The 18,798-nt window shown below is 32.8% G+C and overlaps 1 protein-coding gene across 2 annotated transcripts; it reads left to right on the top strand.

Moving 5' to 3' along the window:
- The first annotated feature begins 611 nt into the window (after window positions 1-611).
- On the top strand, window positions 612-11,223 carry LOC136417766 (membrane protein BRI3-like). 2 transcript variants are annotated; one of them, XM_066403568.1, is made up of 3 exons: window positions 612-676; window positions 8,103-8,178; window positions 9,363-11,223. In XM_066403568.1, the coding sequence occupies exons 2-3, from the start codon at window positions 8,142-8,144 to the stop codon at window positions 9,566-9,568; spliced, it is 243 nt and encodes an 80-aa protein (XP_066259665.1). In that variant the 5' UTR covers window positions 612-676; window positions 8,103-8,141; the 3' UTR covers window positions 9,569-11,223. The 2 variants fall into 2 exon arrangements, with proteins under 2 accessions (XP_066259665.1, XP_066259664.1); XM_066403567.1 differs by lacking the exon at window positions 612-676 and adding an exon at window positions 6,414-6,777 and having other exon boundaries at window positions 9,363-11,222.
- The last annotated feature ends 7,575 nt before the right edge of the window (window positions 11,224-18,798 follow it).

The raw sequence follows: 18,798 nt of genomic DNA, 5'->3' as shown, positions 1-18,798 counted from the left end.
TCGCTACAGGGTACCGTCTAGTGTTTTTCAGGATTTTAATGTAAATTATTGTTAATTTAGGGTAGTTACGCATAGGATAAAAAGAATTAAAACGTGTAACCGTCGGGCTCAGCATCCTCGTGGTACGCCTATGAGCGTCACTAGTTCAAGAGTAACTCCCGCCAAGCACAGGGTTTTTTCACCCATTATCCTTGGATAATGGATGAGCTAAATAGTGGAATTTCCAGCGGCTTCTCTGTCGGGACTAGTACCACGGTGCAATTACGATTACCGAAAGATCCAAAAAAGGCCAAATCGGGTCTCCCAAGTGTCTTACGCTTTAATGCGGCCTGTAGTTATTGGACCAATAACTACCCTATAGTCTAAGTACGCCTATGGTCGTTCTCCTATAAATTGGGTATTTAAGAATTTGCAACATGGAACAGTACTCTCTTGTAATCTTGCACCCCCGCACCTTAGGATCTTGCTCTTGGGTCTCAACTGCCGGCTCACGTGTCCTCTTACTCGCTAAGTGCCTCCCATAAATTAATCTCTGAAGTGGTTCCTGGAGGAAGTATTTGATCCCGACTGGTTGGTCTCACGACGGATTCTTCGATAGTTCACAGTCGACAGGCGGTAAAACAGTTAGTTCGGAAAGTGTTAGTGCTACATCAGCCAACAGAGAACAGACACACAGGTTAGTTGTAGTTTACCTAACATAAGAACGGCATTGTACAATTAGTCTTAGGTTGTGGAGTGTCCTGGAGAGAATTTTCTTCCTTATAATACGGTTAACTTGCAAAGTTTCCTAGGTTAAGCTGTAAAAGTACCGTTAAGGGATCTTTTAGAAAAATTTAGATGGTACCCCTTGGCAAACAAAAATTATACGCGATAAATTTTTTTCTGTCATATATAAATTCATTATACAGTAAAGAATTGCCTACGATAATTCACGAAGCAGCAAGCAAGCTTTCTTCGATTCGTTAAGAGGCGAAGGGGATGACTCCCCAAGTACCACTGAGGAAAGGGTAAGTGTGGCCGTCAAGGTAGGAATAAGATTGGCCCGGACGACACCGATGCCCCGCCCGTGACAGTCAAATAACACCAAATTCCACAATAACCCGTTATTGTCAACCCAGCTCTCGATCCGTTTGTTTATGTTAACACTATTAAGAATGCATAATTTATGGGGCTATATTCTACTTTGCACTCATATTGCTTTTCTTTGTCAGCTATCCTAAGACCATTATCACTCTATATATATCCTGGTAAACGTTGCCTCGTGGGTGAACAATATATTTTTTTTAGATTATTTTTTGGGTGCTAAAGGTTCCAACTTCAAATGCATTTTGTTCTAAAACTGTTTATTGAAAAAGACTGCACGCCACTGGGTTTTAAGTCGAAAAATGTACATAATACGTGCAAGGAAATGTATTTACACGAGAAATATGTATTAAGTTTCGTTATTCAAATTATTCACAGAATAAACCTGATTAAATATACGCTCATGATATCATATCAACATTTATTTGCTTTGCTTGCATTCGTCAGCAATGTAAGCATTTTTAGGAAATACATATCTCTAACATAATTTTCTACATTAGCTAGACAGCGATGGACACAATAAAAATTATAATAATGCTGAATTTAATACGGTATTTATGGTTCTTTCGTTGGGCCAAATAATGATAAGAATCATTATCAGTTCTGTTTGTTCTTGTTAGCAAAGAAATTAAATGTAGCGATTTGTGAAATGTGTGATTCAATATTTGACTGTTTTTCATTAAAACGGACCACTGCATTTTTTTTAAATCATGGGAATCATTGATTCAACGATGATACTCAAATGTGGTTTTTGGAACCTAAACTTCCATATGAATTTTACACGAAATGAATCTGTCAATACATAATTCCCTAACGAATTTAATTAATTCAAAAATCACAATTAATATATTATCAATATATCAAATGTTTTCATTTCTTGAAATTTTTTTGGAATAAAATTTTTATTTGATTTTCATAGGAAAATGGGTATCAATGAAATACGGCACTAAATGTTAATGCAAGCTAGAGCGTTTTTATTTTCTTATAGAAAAGCAAGGGCAGTGTCCCATTTAAGACTGACTAACAAACCTCTTCTATATGGGGCATGTACGTCTTATTTCACATTTTATTTATTTTATCTAGCCATCAATATTCTTAATGAGTCTGGACGTTTGCTCTTAAATGATACCTAATATTATTTATTCCTTTTTGGGTCTAGACTGGCAGGATACATAAATCTAATAGTTTTGATCCCAAATTTTGTATTTGTAGGCTGGTTTTATTAATAACTACCATTTTATTTCTGTAATGGATAATTTGGCAAGTTCTAAATTATTTTAAAAAAAAATAGATATAACAAAAGTGGGCCAATATAATCGATTTTTCCTTGAGTCTCTGGAATACTGCTTTACTTTCAGGAATTGGGAATGAAATATTCCCCCAACACAATGCGTCGTGATATATGTTTACATTACAAAGAATTAATAAACGACATTCCATAATTTTTCTCACGCTTACATTAAAACAAATCAAACAAACCTTTTATCAATTTTTTGTAAAAGCTCGCATGTACAAATGTTATGATAAGATTGGCGATAGTTTTGCATGAAAAGCGAGACCAAGAGCATGTATAATTTTGTCAGATGAAGACAAAGACTCTTCATCCAAGAACAAGAGAAGATTAGTTTAGACTTGGTCTTGCTATGTTCCTCACTAAAGAAGTAACTAGTAGAGTCCGGTAGTCCAGAAGTGGGTTGTGCTCTTTTCGTAATAGGAATATAAGTACGTGTTACAGCTATATGTCGTTACAGCAGGTGTTTCAGGACTATGGGATCAAACTTCTAGGGATTGACGAATGCAACAATAGAAGACGACATCTGAGTGTAAAAACACGTGTCCGCAAATATCTTCCTAAGATGCCACGGCTTTATGAAGCTTTAAGACAGTTACATAAGTGTAAAAACCTTTTTATCGAGTTTTGGTACATTTAATTTTAATTTATTTGTACAAAATAACAATACAGCAATTGTTCAAAATATCGTCCTTGAACTTCATTGCACCTGTTTAAACAACATAAATAGTTTCTGCAAACTTGGCTAAAAATTTGATAATCGTTTTGAATGACTTCAAATGCCGCAGCGATTCGTACAGTCAGTTCTTGTTCTGTTTCCACTGGCGTTTCATAGACCAGATACTTTACATATCCTCTCAGAAAAAAATCTAAAGGTATTAGATCGGGTGACCTAGGAGCTACGGGACCGTCTCTACCTATCCAGTGTTGTCCGAACTGATGAAGTTCAAGGCTGACATTTTGAACAATTGCTGTAGTGTTATTTTGTACAAACAAATTCAAATAAAACGTACTAAAAGTCGATAAAACACATTTTTATACATAACTGTTTTAAAGCATCCTAAGGCCGTAGTGTCTCAGGGAGGCATTTGCGGACACGAGGTCATATACTCAGATGTATTCTGTTGCACTAAACAATTCCTAGAAGCTTGTTCGCAGAGTTCTCAAACACCCCCTATACTATTGCTACGTCAATGCAGCACATGTGAATTTATACATTTTTAGTGATTCATTATCAAAGTATAAAGTCATTATTGGGTATTGGAGTTTTGAAATGATTTCACACAAGATATTTCAATTTCTTATATTAACTTCTTTTCCTGAAAATTCTTATATTAATAATCTTGATTTTATTTAATCTCAGTCAGAAGGTATGTACGTGTCAATGTGACAGAGATTTCTAACGAACTGTTATGTGTAATTAGTAAATTTATCACCACTCTATACTTAAGAACCAATATTGCAGGTGTCCTTTAATTTATCACTTCGGCCATCTGGTTTTCACATGAGGAAAAGATAAACTTCCGAGTGGTTGAAAATAAAGAAAGAACGTTTTTCACTTCTTTTGTATAGTAGCGAAAAAATCATAAATTTAACAAACTTGACTCTTACAGACGGTAAATTAGAAAAAGAAATAAAAACTGTTGAATTTTGGACATTATTGATTTTTACCAGAAATTTAACAGTTATAAAGTGAATAAATATAAAATAAGGAGAAATAAAATAGAGAAAAAGGAAGAAAACAAAAATAAAATTCTATTTACTAATATATTATTACGGTACGTAACTTTGGGAGCGTATTCTATTGCTAAAATAACGGTAATTTTGTTATATAAACTATATCCCAAAAATGTTTCGTTACGGAAATACAGAGGGTGAAAGTTTCATTAAAAAAATACGTGGTAAACGTGGTACGCCAGTATTCTTTTTCAATATACATATATTTTTTTAAATTGTTTGTTCAATTTGGAAGGAAAAAGATCTCTTTATGTTCTTTCGTAGAACGCACCGTTTTCGACTAAAAAAAAGGCATTATAGTGCGCCATAATGTAATAACTACTATTCATGAATGAATAGAGATCCATTTTTACATTTTTTATTGTTTAACGATAAATAGCAATCATAAAAATCATCGATTTGTGACATAGAATCAAGACAAATGTTGAAAATGACCACTTTCTGATGAAACGTACGATTCCAATCGTCTCATCATTGATTGTCTCACTCGTTCAAAAACTCCTATAATATTTCTTATGGCACTGAAACTTTGAATTATTCGATTTCTTAAGTCATTTTAATCTTATAATGTAAGTATATGTATAAGTCTTATACACAAGTGACTTGCGGTGACCCCATAAATATAAATTTAATTTTTAATTTTAATTTTTTAATGAAACTTTCACACCCTGTATTTCCGTAACTAAGCATTTTTGTGATATAGATTATATAACAAAACTACTTTTATTTTACCGACAGAATACATTCCCGAAGATACGTACCGTACTTAGGAAATACTCATACCTACAGTAGCAGTCAAATGTAGAGAAACATTTCTTTTAGGCATTACACTTTCTAAATATTGCTTACATTTAAATTAAACTTTTATTATTATAAATGTAAACTGTAATGGCGTAGTTTTAATTAATTTTTATTATAATTCATCAAGCAATTCATATATAACTAAAAAAAAAATCTGTTTGATGCGGTCAAAAGTAGAGAAACAAATTTTTTAATTCAAAAATTAAATGTATTCAATCAATATTTTGTTGCATAGCCCTTATTTAGTAAAACTGCACTGCATCTTTTTTTCATGGAATCTAATAATTTATTAATTGTTTCCTGCTCAATCGAGTTCCAGGTATCTTCTAGTGCACTAAATAGTTCTTCCTTGTTTTAAATTTACTTGGATGATCCTGTCTTATTTTTTTATCTATCATGTCCCAGAGGTTTTCAATGGGGTTGAGGTCCGGACTCTACGGAGGCCATTTCATTAGACTGACATTATTGGTGGCAAAAAACTCTTTAATAATTTTGGCGGTATGGTTTGCATCATTGTCATGTTGAAAAATCCATTTAAGAGACATGTTATATTCCGCATATGGTAACATAACATCTCTTATTATTTCTAAATACCTGTATCGATCCATTATTCCATCTATTCTTGCAATTGGTTCCATACCAAATCCAGAAAAGGACCCCCAAACCATCAATCCGCCACCACCAAATTTAACAGTGCCTTTTGTGAACTTTGGATTATACCTTTCATTAATAGGACGTCGTATGTACTGAATACCATCAGATGAGAATAAATTAAATTTACTCTCATCCGAAAATAGTACCGTTTTCCACTTCTCATTTGTCCAGTTTAAGTGTTCTCTTGCGAATTCTAAACGGGCCGCTCTATTTTTCGTTGAAATGAAGGGTTTTTTTGCGGGCTTTCTTCCATAAAGGTCACTTTCTCTAAGTTGACGTCGCACAGTACTAGATTATATTCCTAACTGCCCATTTTCACTGCAAATATCCACCGCTGTTTTTTTCGGATCTTCTCTGGAGGTTCCTACTATTCTTCGATCGACACTTTTTGTGGTTTTACGAGGTAGACCAGATTTGGGAAGAGTCGTCATCGTTTCCCGTAAACTAAAACAACGGATAATTTTAGTTGTAACACATCGATTTAGATTTAATGCGCGTCCAATATGCGATTGCTTTATACCTGATTTATACTTGGAAATAATTAATTTTCTCACGTCCCAACACACAGGTTTTCCTCGAGGCATATTGGAAAACATTGTATTTGTTTAACTATAATTGCTATATGTATAGCAATATAATTGCTATATAACAGTTATAGTTGCTATGTATGTAGGTGATATTTATTATCACTAATATCCAAAAAGGAGAGTTGTTTACGCTTTCTTAAGGTTCGTTATAAGCCAACATGACTGTATATTAATCAGTATATTTACTTACTATACGATAACGTAATCTTAAAGAGTATTAAAGTCACTAATCGCTTTAATATCATTAATGTCCAGATCTAATAAACATGTAACTAATAGGGTTCTATGAATCGTGTTGTAACACGGTACAGTACAGTGAGGGGCTCGTTCAACGTTATATTTTAGTCATCATCGACTGCCATCAGCTTTCGCAATTCTGTAGAAGAAGAATTTTAGGTTCAATTTTTCACAACAATAAACATTTTAATATAAATTATATAGCGGATCGTGTTAAGTGTTTCATTAGGAATATAATATCGAATTAGTGAATCGGTTCAAATATTCAGTGTTGTTGATATGAATATTACTGAATCGATAAGTTGAAAAATACTAAAAGCTGATTTTTCAATTGCTTTGGTGTGTACAGTTGAAAACTGCTTATGATGTAGTGGGTTTAGTTGCTGGGTGAGTATATTATAAATTTTAATTTTGAAATTTTTCTTCTATCCATCTTCTTTTTGCATGAGTTATGTAGTCTTGAATATCTTATGGTCAATTGACATAAACAAGTGGATCCCATTAGGGCCTAGCCATAACTAAAAGCACAAAACCACTATTGACAAGTTAAATACTGTTAGGACTTGCGACGTATTTTTTATCACGGATTATGGTTGGGTTGTTTATTAATTTCAATGTTCAAAGTGAGTTTAAGAAACTGATGTTACGCCCATGGACAACCCCAGCCATTGGGTAATACTGTTGGAATTCCCAGCGCTTAACACCCATCTTCGGCTGAGGGAAGTTATTTTATGATTGGGATTTCCAGCACTATTCTTTGTCGGACTAACATTGCGAATCTAAATTAAAGGTACCGCCAAACGAATACAATGGCTGGGCTCCAATAAAAGCCCAGCGATCGTGCCTCTAAGTGCTACGCTTTAACGCGACAAGGTAGCCTAGAAGCCGGTAATGGGGCCCTATCGGGGATACGTCTATGGGCGTTACGCCTCCGTATCAGTACTTAAGGAGGGTGCGAAACTGAAGAAGCTCTCTTTTCTCGCTACTTCATCATGGACTCGTACGCGTTAAACTCTCGTCAACATTCTTTAAATAACGCATTTCTCGATATTGTATAGTTGTTAATGTTACCAATAAACCTTTGTTAAGTTAAGAAGGTTTAGTTTCTTTTATACGCGAAAACAGTGTCTCTGAGACTGCGAACTCAGGGTGGTCCTTCATAATCGATCAATCCAGTCCACGATCTACGTAGTTCACGGTTATCGTATCGAAAGGGGTGAATCGACCCAACCACGTACACGCGCCAAATTTGGACCAAACAAATACATCATGCTTTTCCATCATTTTTGTATTGTAGCAGTACGCTGCAAGTCTGATCATTTGTGTATTAATTTTTGAGTAAAATAAAGTAGTTTTTTTAAGGAATTTTGCAAATAAAAAAGTTCAATTCATGTTACATGGTCGTAAAGAAAATTTAATGGTCGTTCAGTGCATTTCATTGTATACAGGGTTTTCTATTTTTAAAAATGCATTTTTATTAATTTTGAGCCACCCTGCACAAGCCAGATACCCTTGCTCTGCATGACACAAATTCGTGAACTTTTCCCGATTATTAATTTCTGGGGCTCCTTTAGATATTTTCGAAAAACGTATTAAACTTTGGTTCGAAATATATTCTAATCTTGCATCTACTTTGTATATTATTAATTAATTTGTTTGTTTTTTATTCTTATTGTACACCCGTTAATAATTTGTTGTCTATTTTTTTACAGGAACGTTGCTGTTGCCGATCGCTAGCATAACACCTCAAAATGAATTCTTCCAATTTTCGCCCACAATCACCACAAAGTAAGAATAACAATTACACCCATATAGCATTCTTACTTCTATGTGTAAAACCATGATTTAAGGATGTTAGAATTTCAGATTTTTTTTCCTTAGAGCTTTAACCGTTGAATATTTCGCTAAAATTCGGAATGGGTTTTTTACATAATCGGACTTGACAAACGATTGACAAAGACTACAAAATGTCAGTTTTTCTGAATTTAGACTGCTTTTTCCCACCCTTTCCTTTTTGTCGTACGACACTGACTGCTTTTCTAAAATTTTGAATTCCCTGTTGTATTTAAAAACTATTACGTCCATTCTTAGATGCTTCTCAAAGACAGGGAAGGAAAAATCGCAAGAAGAAAAAATGTTTCTAAATTCATCATGTAAATAAAACTTTAGGAAAGGAATAGTCAATAGCGTGCCTCAAATATTTTGAGGATAGGAAATAAAACGAATCCGATTATGCAGACTTTAAACTCTAACATGTAGCTCAAATTTAAATTAACTATCTCAAAAATTTCAGGAGCCGTACGGAAAAAACGAAAGGGTAGGAAGAATATTTTACCCAACACATGCGATAGTATCTTTACCACACTCAATTGCTGACCGAATTCCGCCTCACGTCCTTCGATCAATTGCAATTAGTGTGCGGTAAAGCACTAATTTCCGCACTTGTTAGATAAAAACGGTTTTACTTAAAATCATTTTTGTTCGTTTTTCAATTACTACTGATTTAAATCACATTCAACTAATGATTGAAATTTAGTACTAATTTTTATTGCTTTTTTTCTCAATGGTAATTTATCCGTGATAGTTTTAAGTGTATATTTCTTTATTTTTCGTTCAAAATCGCCATTTTTAAACGGATGTGGAGATTAAAATGAAGGTATTCAACTAGACCTAAATAAATTAAATTGAAGTCAGTACAATCATGGCAAAATTACTAAAAACATGTTATTGGCTGATAAAGAGGTAATGTGACAGCATATAATCTAGACTTTATTTAAATCTCCACTTGAGTTGAGTTTAAACTATTTCAAAAATTACCTGAGAAAAATTTTTGAATTATCTAAGAAATGATTCTTATCGGATAAAATTATCAAGTTATCGTTAGCTCGCTTTAATCAAGACATTTAACATTGCCCTCTGTATTATTAAACCAAAAACTGAATTAAACAACTAACATTATTTTCTCTTTGCAGTCACCAGCTCAGTGACTGTTGATATGCCTAGGGGTCCTGTACATATTCCTGGATCGTGTCCAGTCTGCCACGCCACCTCCTGGACAGGAACTTACTCCTGTTTAGCATGGTTTCTGTGCTTTTTCTGCTTTTGGAATTGCGGTTTGTGCTGCTGCCTCTGTATGCGCCAGAAGAAGTGCACCAAGTGTGGATTTACTGTTGGGTAGATTACTATTAATCCCAGTTACCTCAGTTACGTTATTTTATTTTTTTAAGTGTGTTAAAAATTATTATAACTTTTACTTTGAATACGAAAAAGAGGTTTAGCTTTAAGTTATTAAATCAAATACGTGTTTACACTACTGTCTAAAAGTTTGAAAACATTTAACATGTAGAGTTTTGAGAATTGTTTAGGGTCGTTGTCTTGCTGGAAAACAAACGGTAATTCTATAAGATTTAACCTTCTTTTCTTAAGATTCCTTCGATTTTGTAAAGAGGCCTGACTTGGCCTCCTCCAAATACCCCCAAACTATTACGCTGCTCCCTCCGTGTTTGACGGTTGACACTGCACACTTTTAATGCACTTTCGTTGCGCAATTGGCGGACGATTACTTTCCTATTGGACTCAAAAATTTGAAATTTTTATTCATCCATCCATAGAACTTCATTCCACTGGTCCTAAGTCCAGTCTTTCTGCCTCTTCGCCCATTCAAATCTACTTGCCATGTATTCGATGGTGAGTTTAGGTTTTTTAGCCGCCACATCATCCTACACTATCATCCAAGACCAGCAGCGCAAGATGTCTCTTAACAGTGATTGTTGAGATTGCTCTCTTCCGTCCTTCATAGACTGCTGCACCAATTTGGGGTGATGCCGATTACTTTTGTTTGTGCCTGTAATGAAAGCGTCTTAACGATGAGTAGAGCGGTCTTACGTCGTCCGGTTCTTTTTCTATCATAATTTGACCCTGTGTTTTTTTTCTGACCAAAAAGGCCAAAAAGTGATATCTTAGGATTTTTTTGCAATTTCCCACTTTGAATACCCTTCTTCGCCTAAGGTACATATTGCATTGCGTTGTTCTAATGTTAATTGTTTCAGTTTTGACTTTACACTATAGTTAAAAACAGAAATACTGAGGTGTTGTTTTAATGGTATGTCAAGGGCAACTGAAGAAAAAAATATGCAAAATCAACATGGTAAACAAAGTATTTTGGGTGTCTGGTAACGTCTGAAAGGTAAGACATCTACTCACACGGCAATTGAAGAAAGTGCGCGGGGATTAGGTTTCATGTTGTGTTGGATTAGGTTTCCGGTTGTTTATGTCTTTTAATGCAGTAATTCTCACAGCAATGAAACGGCGAATCTGCATTTCTTTTTTGCTTTGGTCATTAAAAATATTATAAGGAATCAGCATTAATTGAAACAATTTTAAAAATGGGGATCAATAAATTTACAAAACTGAATTACTAAAAAAAATGCAAATGCTTCCAAACTTTTGTATAGTAGTGTATCTTCCAAATATTTTAAAATGTCCTGTGTTGTGCAACAATAATTATCTGTTACGGGAATACGAAAGTATTGCAAAAAATTTGTTCAGAGTTTCAGTTTTTGTTAACTGATTACAGTACCGAGTAAACTGAGGCAAGGTAAAAAGGGATTATACATATTTGTGCATACACAAAATCATAACAATAAATAATTTGTTATGTTACTATATATACATACACTACCATTTATGTTTGCAAAATTACAAATAATACAGTACTTATACTACTTACAAAAATTACATAAAATTTAAATTTAAAAAATTTAAATAAATACATAAAATTACATATGTATTTTTTGTGGTAATGTTTTAATAAATTGTAGTAAATATTTAACATAATATAGTTCTATTTTCTACCCTAACTCCAAGCCATATAAATATTAGCTAACTGTAACTGCGTGTATATAGTATACGGGGTGTCCGTTTCCGGAACTCAATCGTGGGGATCTTGGCCTCCGAGATGCGAAATCGATTAAATCGTGGCAAAATTGCGCAAAGTGGAGCAACAATATTATGTCCTTTTTGAAATTTAAAAAATTTTGATGGTTTGGTACATAACTAAAACATGTTGGACTGCTTAAAATAACAGAAATCGTTCTAGTGGACCAGAAGATATTAAATTTAATTAACGGCATATAATCTTGTTTGTTTGAAATCAGCACGAAAAGACACATTTAATAATTAATGAAGACACACTAATTAAATATTAATATACAGGGTGTTTCATTGAAAAAACAACCAGTTAAAAAAAATTATATGTTTTGTTGAATTATGAATATTGATAACACGGGGGTTCAGTTTCGATTTTGGTAATTCAATGTTTTTTATTACTGTTAAGGTAAATGCGTTAGGGGTGCCCTAAAATATATGGAAAATCCCTGTACCACTGGGCTATCACTCTTCTCAGGGTTAGCCAAATGTGTATCTTTCCGTATTTTAAATTACTCGAGAAGCAATAGGCCATGAAAATTTGACTTCACGATCTCCTCCACACATTGGAGAAGTACCTCTTTGCCACTATTGTTTCTTAACATTGCTCTATCGATTGAGTGGCATCGTTGATTACGTTCACCATAGTCTCATTGATGACGGGCCGTTCTCACATCTTTATTAAGAAAACAATTTTGGTCTTTCACGAAGCTTTATTAAATTTTGTTTTAACATCATCAAAAACTAAGCCTACCTAATTATCAAATACCTATATTTTGTATATATTCCTAGACTAAAATTTATTATAGTACATCATATTTATTCCTAAATGTGCGCCTATTGCACAAATATTATAATTTAAAAACACCTCGTACAAAGGCGAGATGACGATCAGGAGAAAGAAGAATTTCATCTTCCATCTTCACAAGTAGGGGCAAAAATTGTCTACAAGAAATATTAAAACTAAAGTCAACTTTGTAGATAATTTCTGTCTGCTTTGTGGTATACTTTCCTGTTTTATATTTTATTTAGATATAAATGTATAGCTATGGGATATTGTATTTAGTACCCTGTTAATTATTGTTACAGATTTTCAAAATCAAACTAAATCAATACGGAGAAAAATAAATGTACGAGGTGCTAATTTCAACTAAGTCCTTAATTTAATGATGTTTTTTTACAGATTGTACCATATTACAAGAATTGCAACATTATTTTTTTTACAAGTTAATGCCAGGGGTTCGTTCCTTTTCTATATGTCCTGTTTTCCAGGAATTAATTTACACAATGCCCAAATTTACAAGAATTTTAACAATTTTTTTTTTTTAGAAATGGTCGTAATATTTTTCAAGCCTCATATATTTTTTCTACTGATCAAAAGTTACTGGAATATATTACTGCCATTTCCAATTTTAAATCTAAATAAGCAATTTAGCAATAATTAGTTAAAATTTCTAAGAAAAAATTTGGCAATGCAACTGTAATATGAACTTGCAATTTGTAACAAAATCGAGATTATAACATAAACATAGCTGACAAACGTAAATCCTCCTAAAGTTCTGATTCACTCTTCATTATCCTGAGAATTACATATACATTGTTTATCATGTCAATAAAGTAAAATATTTAGGTATAAGGGAAATCAGGAACTCAAAAATTATCATCACTTATCCTATTGGAAAATATATTAGGCTAAAAACTAATAATACTTCAGTAGGAATGTCTGTGTGAGTGTGTGTTTCCTTTTATAAATTATATACAACTTAATATTAATATACCAGCACCAATATTAGTTGTAAAATATTCGATAGGAATGTGATATCCTGATAAATTTACTGCAACCGCAAATATCCTTATCATAACTAAAATAAATATATTAACGAAATACTTAAATCCATAACATATTTAAGAAAAGAGGAACTTGCAAACAAACTTTAAATAAAAGCCATTCTAATACAAATGCACAACCTTTGCTGAGATTACAACTTTAGGGAGCAGAGATAAACAAAATAGAGAACATTAAGAAGTGGTAACATTTTGATTGACTTAGCCTATTCGAGAAAGGCTTATATTTTAAAGCAAATACGAGCCTTTCTTGTGATGTTTAAACTTATTTAGTAGCTACTAAATAAAGGAAGCTATCCTATGTATGGGATAGCCTTATCACATTTTAATAATAAATTATTCTATTATACAATACTATAAATTTACTGTTCTATAATAGAAGTAGACTGTGGAAAGTGAGGTCAAAACTAAACACTGTTTATGTCATCTTTGATTATTTTTTCATAACGAAAATGGAGGAAAGGGGCAATGGAGCTGGAGTTTTATTCTCAAAATTCGAAAATAATTATTGGTAATATTCTTTCTAACCAGAAGTAAAATAACACTAAGCTGGATGGCGCCAATTGACAATTGAGTGATGTTGCATTTTAAGATTTATACAGAATACATACAAATAAATCTGTTTTTCTAATATTGCTACTTAAAAGAGTTTCCCTAATCAAAGCCGGTGACTAACTAGGTTTCATTTCGTAACTAGTTACATAATGAAAGCAGGTAACTCTCGCAGCTACAGCAACAACAGGGGACGCAGCAATTGCACAGAGATACGCAGAGAAACTTGAATGAAATTTCTACTTTTCAATTCAGATTTCTTCATTGTACAGCAAAATTAAAAGCAATTATGTATGCAACTCGAACAACGAAAATTTTTTGTTCGTTAAAGTTGATTTCATTGTTTATCATTTTCAAAGTTAAGTAATGAGTTCCGTTTATTACACATCCGAATTTCATTTTCCCGTTTTAATGCCTTCCCATCTCTGGCTTCGTCTCACACGGGAATTTCTCACGAGCGCACGGAAAATGCTATTTTCCGGACTCGTAATGAATTGTACTATTATTCCTAATGAAGCATTTTTCAAACATAATTTATATTGCAAACTAGTGTCATTTTTCGATGAAGAAGACGTGGTTAGTTTTCCACAATCACTGAAAATTAAGTTGTATATAAAAACATGGAGTATGTTGAATTTAAAAGAGTGAATTTGATTTCAGTTCAACAGAAAGTTGTTCAGGTTTCTCATCCAGGATGGAATCAAGGAAAAACCCTGACTTTTTTTGGGTTTTGTAATTCATTCACTGCATATTTTCTTTTGTTTTTGCTCAGTATTGTTCTGTTCACGTATTTTAAAATTATAATACGACAAGCCAAGATATCTTTTTCATTGGCGAAAATGCAGTTTTACCAGTGAATTGCCTAAAATGATTTTTTTTTTGAATGAATTATTCTTGATCAATAGGTTTAAATATGATCTCTGAGTTTATTGCTAATATAAATATTTTTCGAGATCTGTCTGCTTACACTAGATATAAATTGCTCCATAAGAATCAGCTAATCTGCATTTTTTTAACGAGACGGATCTGCTTCGATTCTGGATCTATGTTTTTTTTTAGAAATTTTTAGTTGGAATTATCTGCAACAATTTTGTGACTGCAGGAATTGCTAACTAAGGGTAAGTTCCTCAGTCATAAAGTCGAAAATTTATTACACACATATGACCAAAACTTTATATTAAATGTATGTAAGTTAACATGCAAAATTGTCTTATAATATTACTTATGTTTCATTATGTATATAACACAACAAACTAAAAATAGTATATTATATTTCAAGATCGTGAAATACATTATTATGGCCCGAACGTTCCCAATAATATACCCCGATAAAGAAATATTTCCTAACGGCGGTGTTTACGATTTTTTTCACTACTAGATTTAATAAAATTACAATAAGCTTACTTAACCTAAATTAAGCATAAATTTTTATCTGAAACACAAAATAACATCAACAGTGACTATTCATAATTTCATTTCGATGGCAACCATAAATAAAATAACAATAATATGATGACATTGTAACCGATTAGTTCGCGAGGTAAAAAGTAATACACCATGTAAGTGTCATTATTAACCTGCTATTTAACTGTTTCAAAGGAAAGAAGAGTATGTATTTCACAGTCACTCGACTCGATACACCCAATAATGGTGTCTTTTAAAACTAGTAGTGGAAAAAGTGTTTTACACCGTTTAGAGGTTAGTTAAAAAAATGATCTAATTTGTGCGGGCCTTCCAAAATTTATTAACTGAAACTTTTAAAATTCTTTCAATATAGAGTTTTGGACGTGGATGGTATAAGATATTGAAATTGACCAAGGAATTCACCATTATTCTATGCTGGTGAGTCATGGGAAACCTTCTATGGAAAGAAACTGCAAATTTATAGTAGAATAAGTAGGAAAATGAAAAAGAGAAAAAATAAAAAAAGAAAAAGAGAAAAAATAAAAAAGATAAAGAGAAAAAATAAAAAGTAACAGAAAAAAACAAGAAATAACAGAAGATAAAAAACAAAACAAAGCTTTTAAAAATGTGTGTTGAAAATAGTTCTGACCCCACTCCTAGACAATCAAGATTAAAATGATACATAGAAATTGAAAAATGTCGTTATACTCTAGTGATGTGTCGTAAACTTTGTATTAATTTCGATTGATTATTACCTTTTAAAGTTTAGCAACGTTTGCACTTATATTTACCCTGCTAGAGATGTGTCGAAAACCTAAGATATCGGCGGTACCAAAATTTTTAATAAAAAATTTTTAATATAGCGAGTGCCCACTATTAAGTATGTACTCGTACAATAGTATCACAAACAATTATTATTGAAAATCAAACAATTCCTCACAATCATAATATACCTAATGCAAGTTTTGGCCGCTATGTATTGATTGCAACAACCTTTTTAAATTATTCTCGACTTAATAAAATTGAAGAAACATTTCAAATTGCAATCTAATGCACAAGGTGGCTACTCGAAAAGCGGTTAATTGCAGTAACAAGCCAAATATATTCTAATTTAGTTTGTACATCATTGACCGTATACAATAATTTTATCTAACCATACAATTATAATTTTTGTACAATTTCTTCATTTTAAGCTTTATTTGGTATAATATAAGTATATGAACGGAATATTATGACGATGATCGTTTTTTTTTAATACACAGTTAACACATAGTTTGCTCTGTACATTATTAATTTACATGGGAATTTTACACAATGTAGACCGCTTTACGTTGCTCATCAGCCAAGTTCATTCTTCAAGAATATTGCAAATTGTGACCAATTTTACGGGTATACAACTGAAAGTTCAGTCTGTTCCAACTAACTCAGATTGAGTGTCTAACTAACTATAGGTACTCTATTTCATGGGGCTTTATTACTGTATTGTATGGCTAAGTAGAAAAATATAAAACCAACTGTTTAACACTACTCGGGTTTGATTGAAAAATATGTTTTGTGAGAAACAAAAATACCATTCTATAACTTTAAAATTCTGTATACTGTACAAAACCGTTTTATTGCAGTAAATCACTAATATCGCAGCTGTAAATATTGATAAGGATATATCCCGTAAGTTGCCACCTTATACGGAATATTTTGGTTGAAAATGTAGTACTGTATCAAACAAAAGCCACTGTAGGTATATAGAAACATTCGGTAAATATTTGGTAAAAAATCTGTATATTTGAGGAACTGTAGGTAGTGGTTGTATTAAAAAATAAAATTGTAGTAACTGTAGTAGTATGCTTGTAGTCGGAACATCTTGGCATAATGATATATCAGTCTTATGAAAACAAATTCCGATATTGTTTCAGATCCAGCAGTATATGTACAGAAGGGCTATCGGAATTTGGTAAAAAGTTAGACATGGAACTTAAATAACCAAACAATGTTACATTTCGGTAGGCAAGATTCGTCCGAAGGGTATTTCTAGGTCAGGTAAATGAAGCCTGTGATTTTGAATTAGGAAGAAAAGCGACTAAAAAGCAATTTCATTTCTGAGGAAATTCAAGATCTGTCAACTAAAAATTTCATCCAGTTTTTGAAAGTTTCAATGTTCCGAAAGTATCCGGTTTTTAGACAAAAGTTAGTTGTTGGTTTGAGATAAAAGATGGCTTCAAAAGGACTGAGGCACAACAGCCCAAATTTACTGTGTCTGTTTTTAAAGAATTTGGGTTCCCAAAAAGGGGAATAGTGAGAGACTCCCTCTATAGACAAACTCCAAGAAATAATTCTTGAAGCTTATACTAAAACTAAAACGTAGCTAGAACCCACGCTACTACACACGTTGGCGCAATGTACAAAGTGACATTTTTTCCAGGATTTCTGCCCTTTCCATTGTTTTTATGTGGAATTTGCCTAAACATGAGCAAAAAAATAATTACCTAGAGTTTGTCTATATAGGTACGTGTAATGATTATGAATAAATGTATGTTTTCAATGTACAGTGGAAGTATGTGCATCTACAATGTGGCGGGAACAATTTAAGCAATTGTAAAAACTTACTGATGCCTTATGCATCTCCGGATTATCCTGTAGGTGGATACCTGGAAGAATTGAGGTGACAAGCGTTAGTGTGGCAAAATGAAATGAACTTACAAAACAATAAATGCCTAAAACGAAGTATCTACCAACTGCTTGATAAGCATTTCAAAAATCTTTTTTGAAAAGAATTTTGCAAAGCAAGTGAAGTTAAAGACGCATCCCTCAACTTCACAATTCGGTAAGTACAGAGAACTCATTGAGGATAAAAGACGAATCTTGCATACAGGCCCATTACATTACTGATCAGGAACCAACAAAACACTATGAGATATAGTCACGAAAACTTAGGAAGCACGAACATCTTAACCTACACAAAAGTATTAAAATCAACACCTCTAAGCATATTTTAAAATATCTAATTAAAATAACCGATGGAAAAGAGATAACCTACAATTTTCTAGCTCTAATCTAATATTGCACCTAAGTAACCAAATATCACTTATAGTGCACCGGAAAGTCACGTCCGAACAGCTTGTGAAGAGCTGCCACATAGTTTGCCACAAGTATGCCTCATATTATTATGAGTATGCGAATACATAGAAGGATGGTCACTTTTATAAGTGATCACCATTCTAGGTATTTCCATTGCACGTATCCATTTAATAAAAATTTCCATCCATTTCAGTGCAAACAAATAAAAAATTCAAACAGCTGACCAATTGGGCTAAATCATTGTACCGTGCTCTGGCCCTTGGAAGGCAGCTGTTTGTGAGAAAAATACGTAGGTAGTCTTTGCCACGGCTGTATACGAATATTGACAAAAACTCGTGAAGATGCGAATACAGCATTCAATAAGAAGCAAGTTGAATAATAAAATTGATCAGTCTGCAATAATTTGTATTACAGGCTAATGAATTTTAATGTGCGGCAATGCGTTACTTACCGCACGCCATTTTATTTTTGACATCAGTGCGTTGACCGCGTCAGGTTCACGTATTCAATGAATCCACGAAATTGATGTGGTCGTAGATAAAGTATTGTAAATATAATACAATATGTACAATACTTTATCTGCAACCACATCGATTTCGTGGATTC

This window comes from Euwallacea similis, chromosome 30 (assembly GCF_039881205.1).
Source record: "Euwallacea similis isolate ESF13 chromosome 30, ESF131.1, whole genome shotgun sequence".
NCBI classification, from domain to species: Eukaryota; Metazoa; Arthropoda; class Insecta; order Coleoptera; family Curculionidae; genus Euwallacea; species Euwallacea similis.
Note: the sequence above shows the minus strand (reverse complement) of the source record. Positions and strands in the feature narration are given on the sequence as shown.

Excerpts from the sequence above, each read along its gene's own strand:
- LOC136417766 (XM_066403568.1), top strand. The coding sequence starts at position 8,142 with ATGAATTCTTCCAATTTTCGCCCACAATCACCACAAA. Across the intron at positions 8,179-9,362 it reads TCGCCCACAATCACCACAAA|TCACCAGCTCAGTGACTGTT; the intron begins GTAAGAATAACA and ends TTCTCTTTGCAG.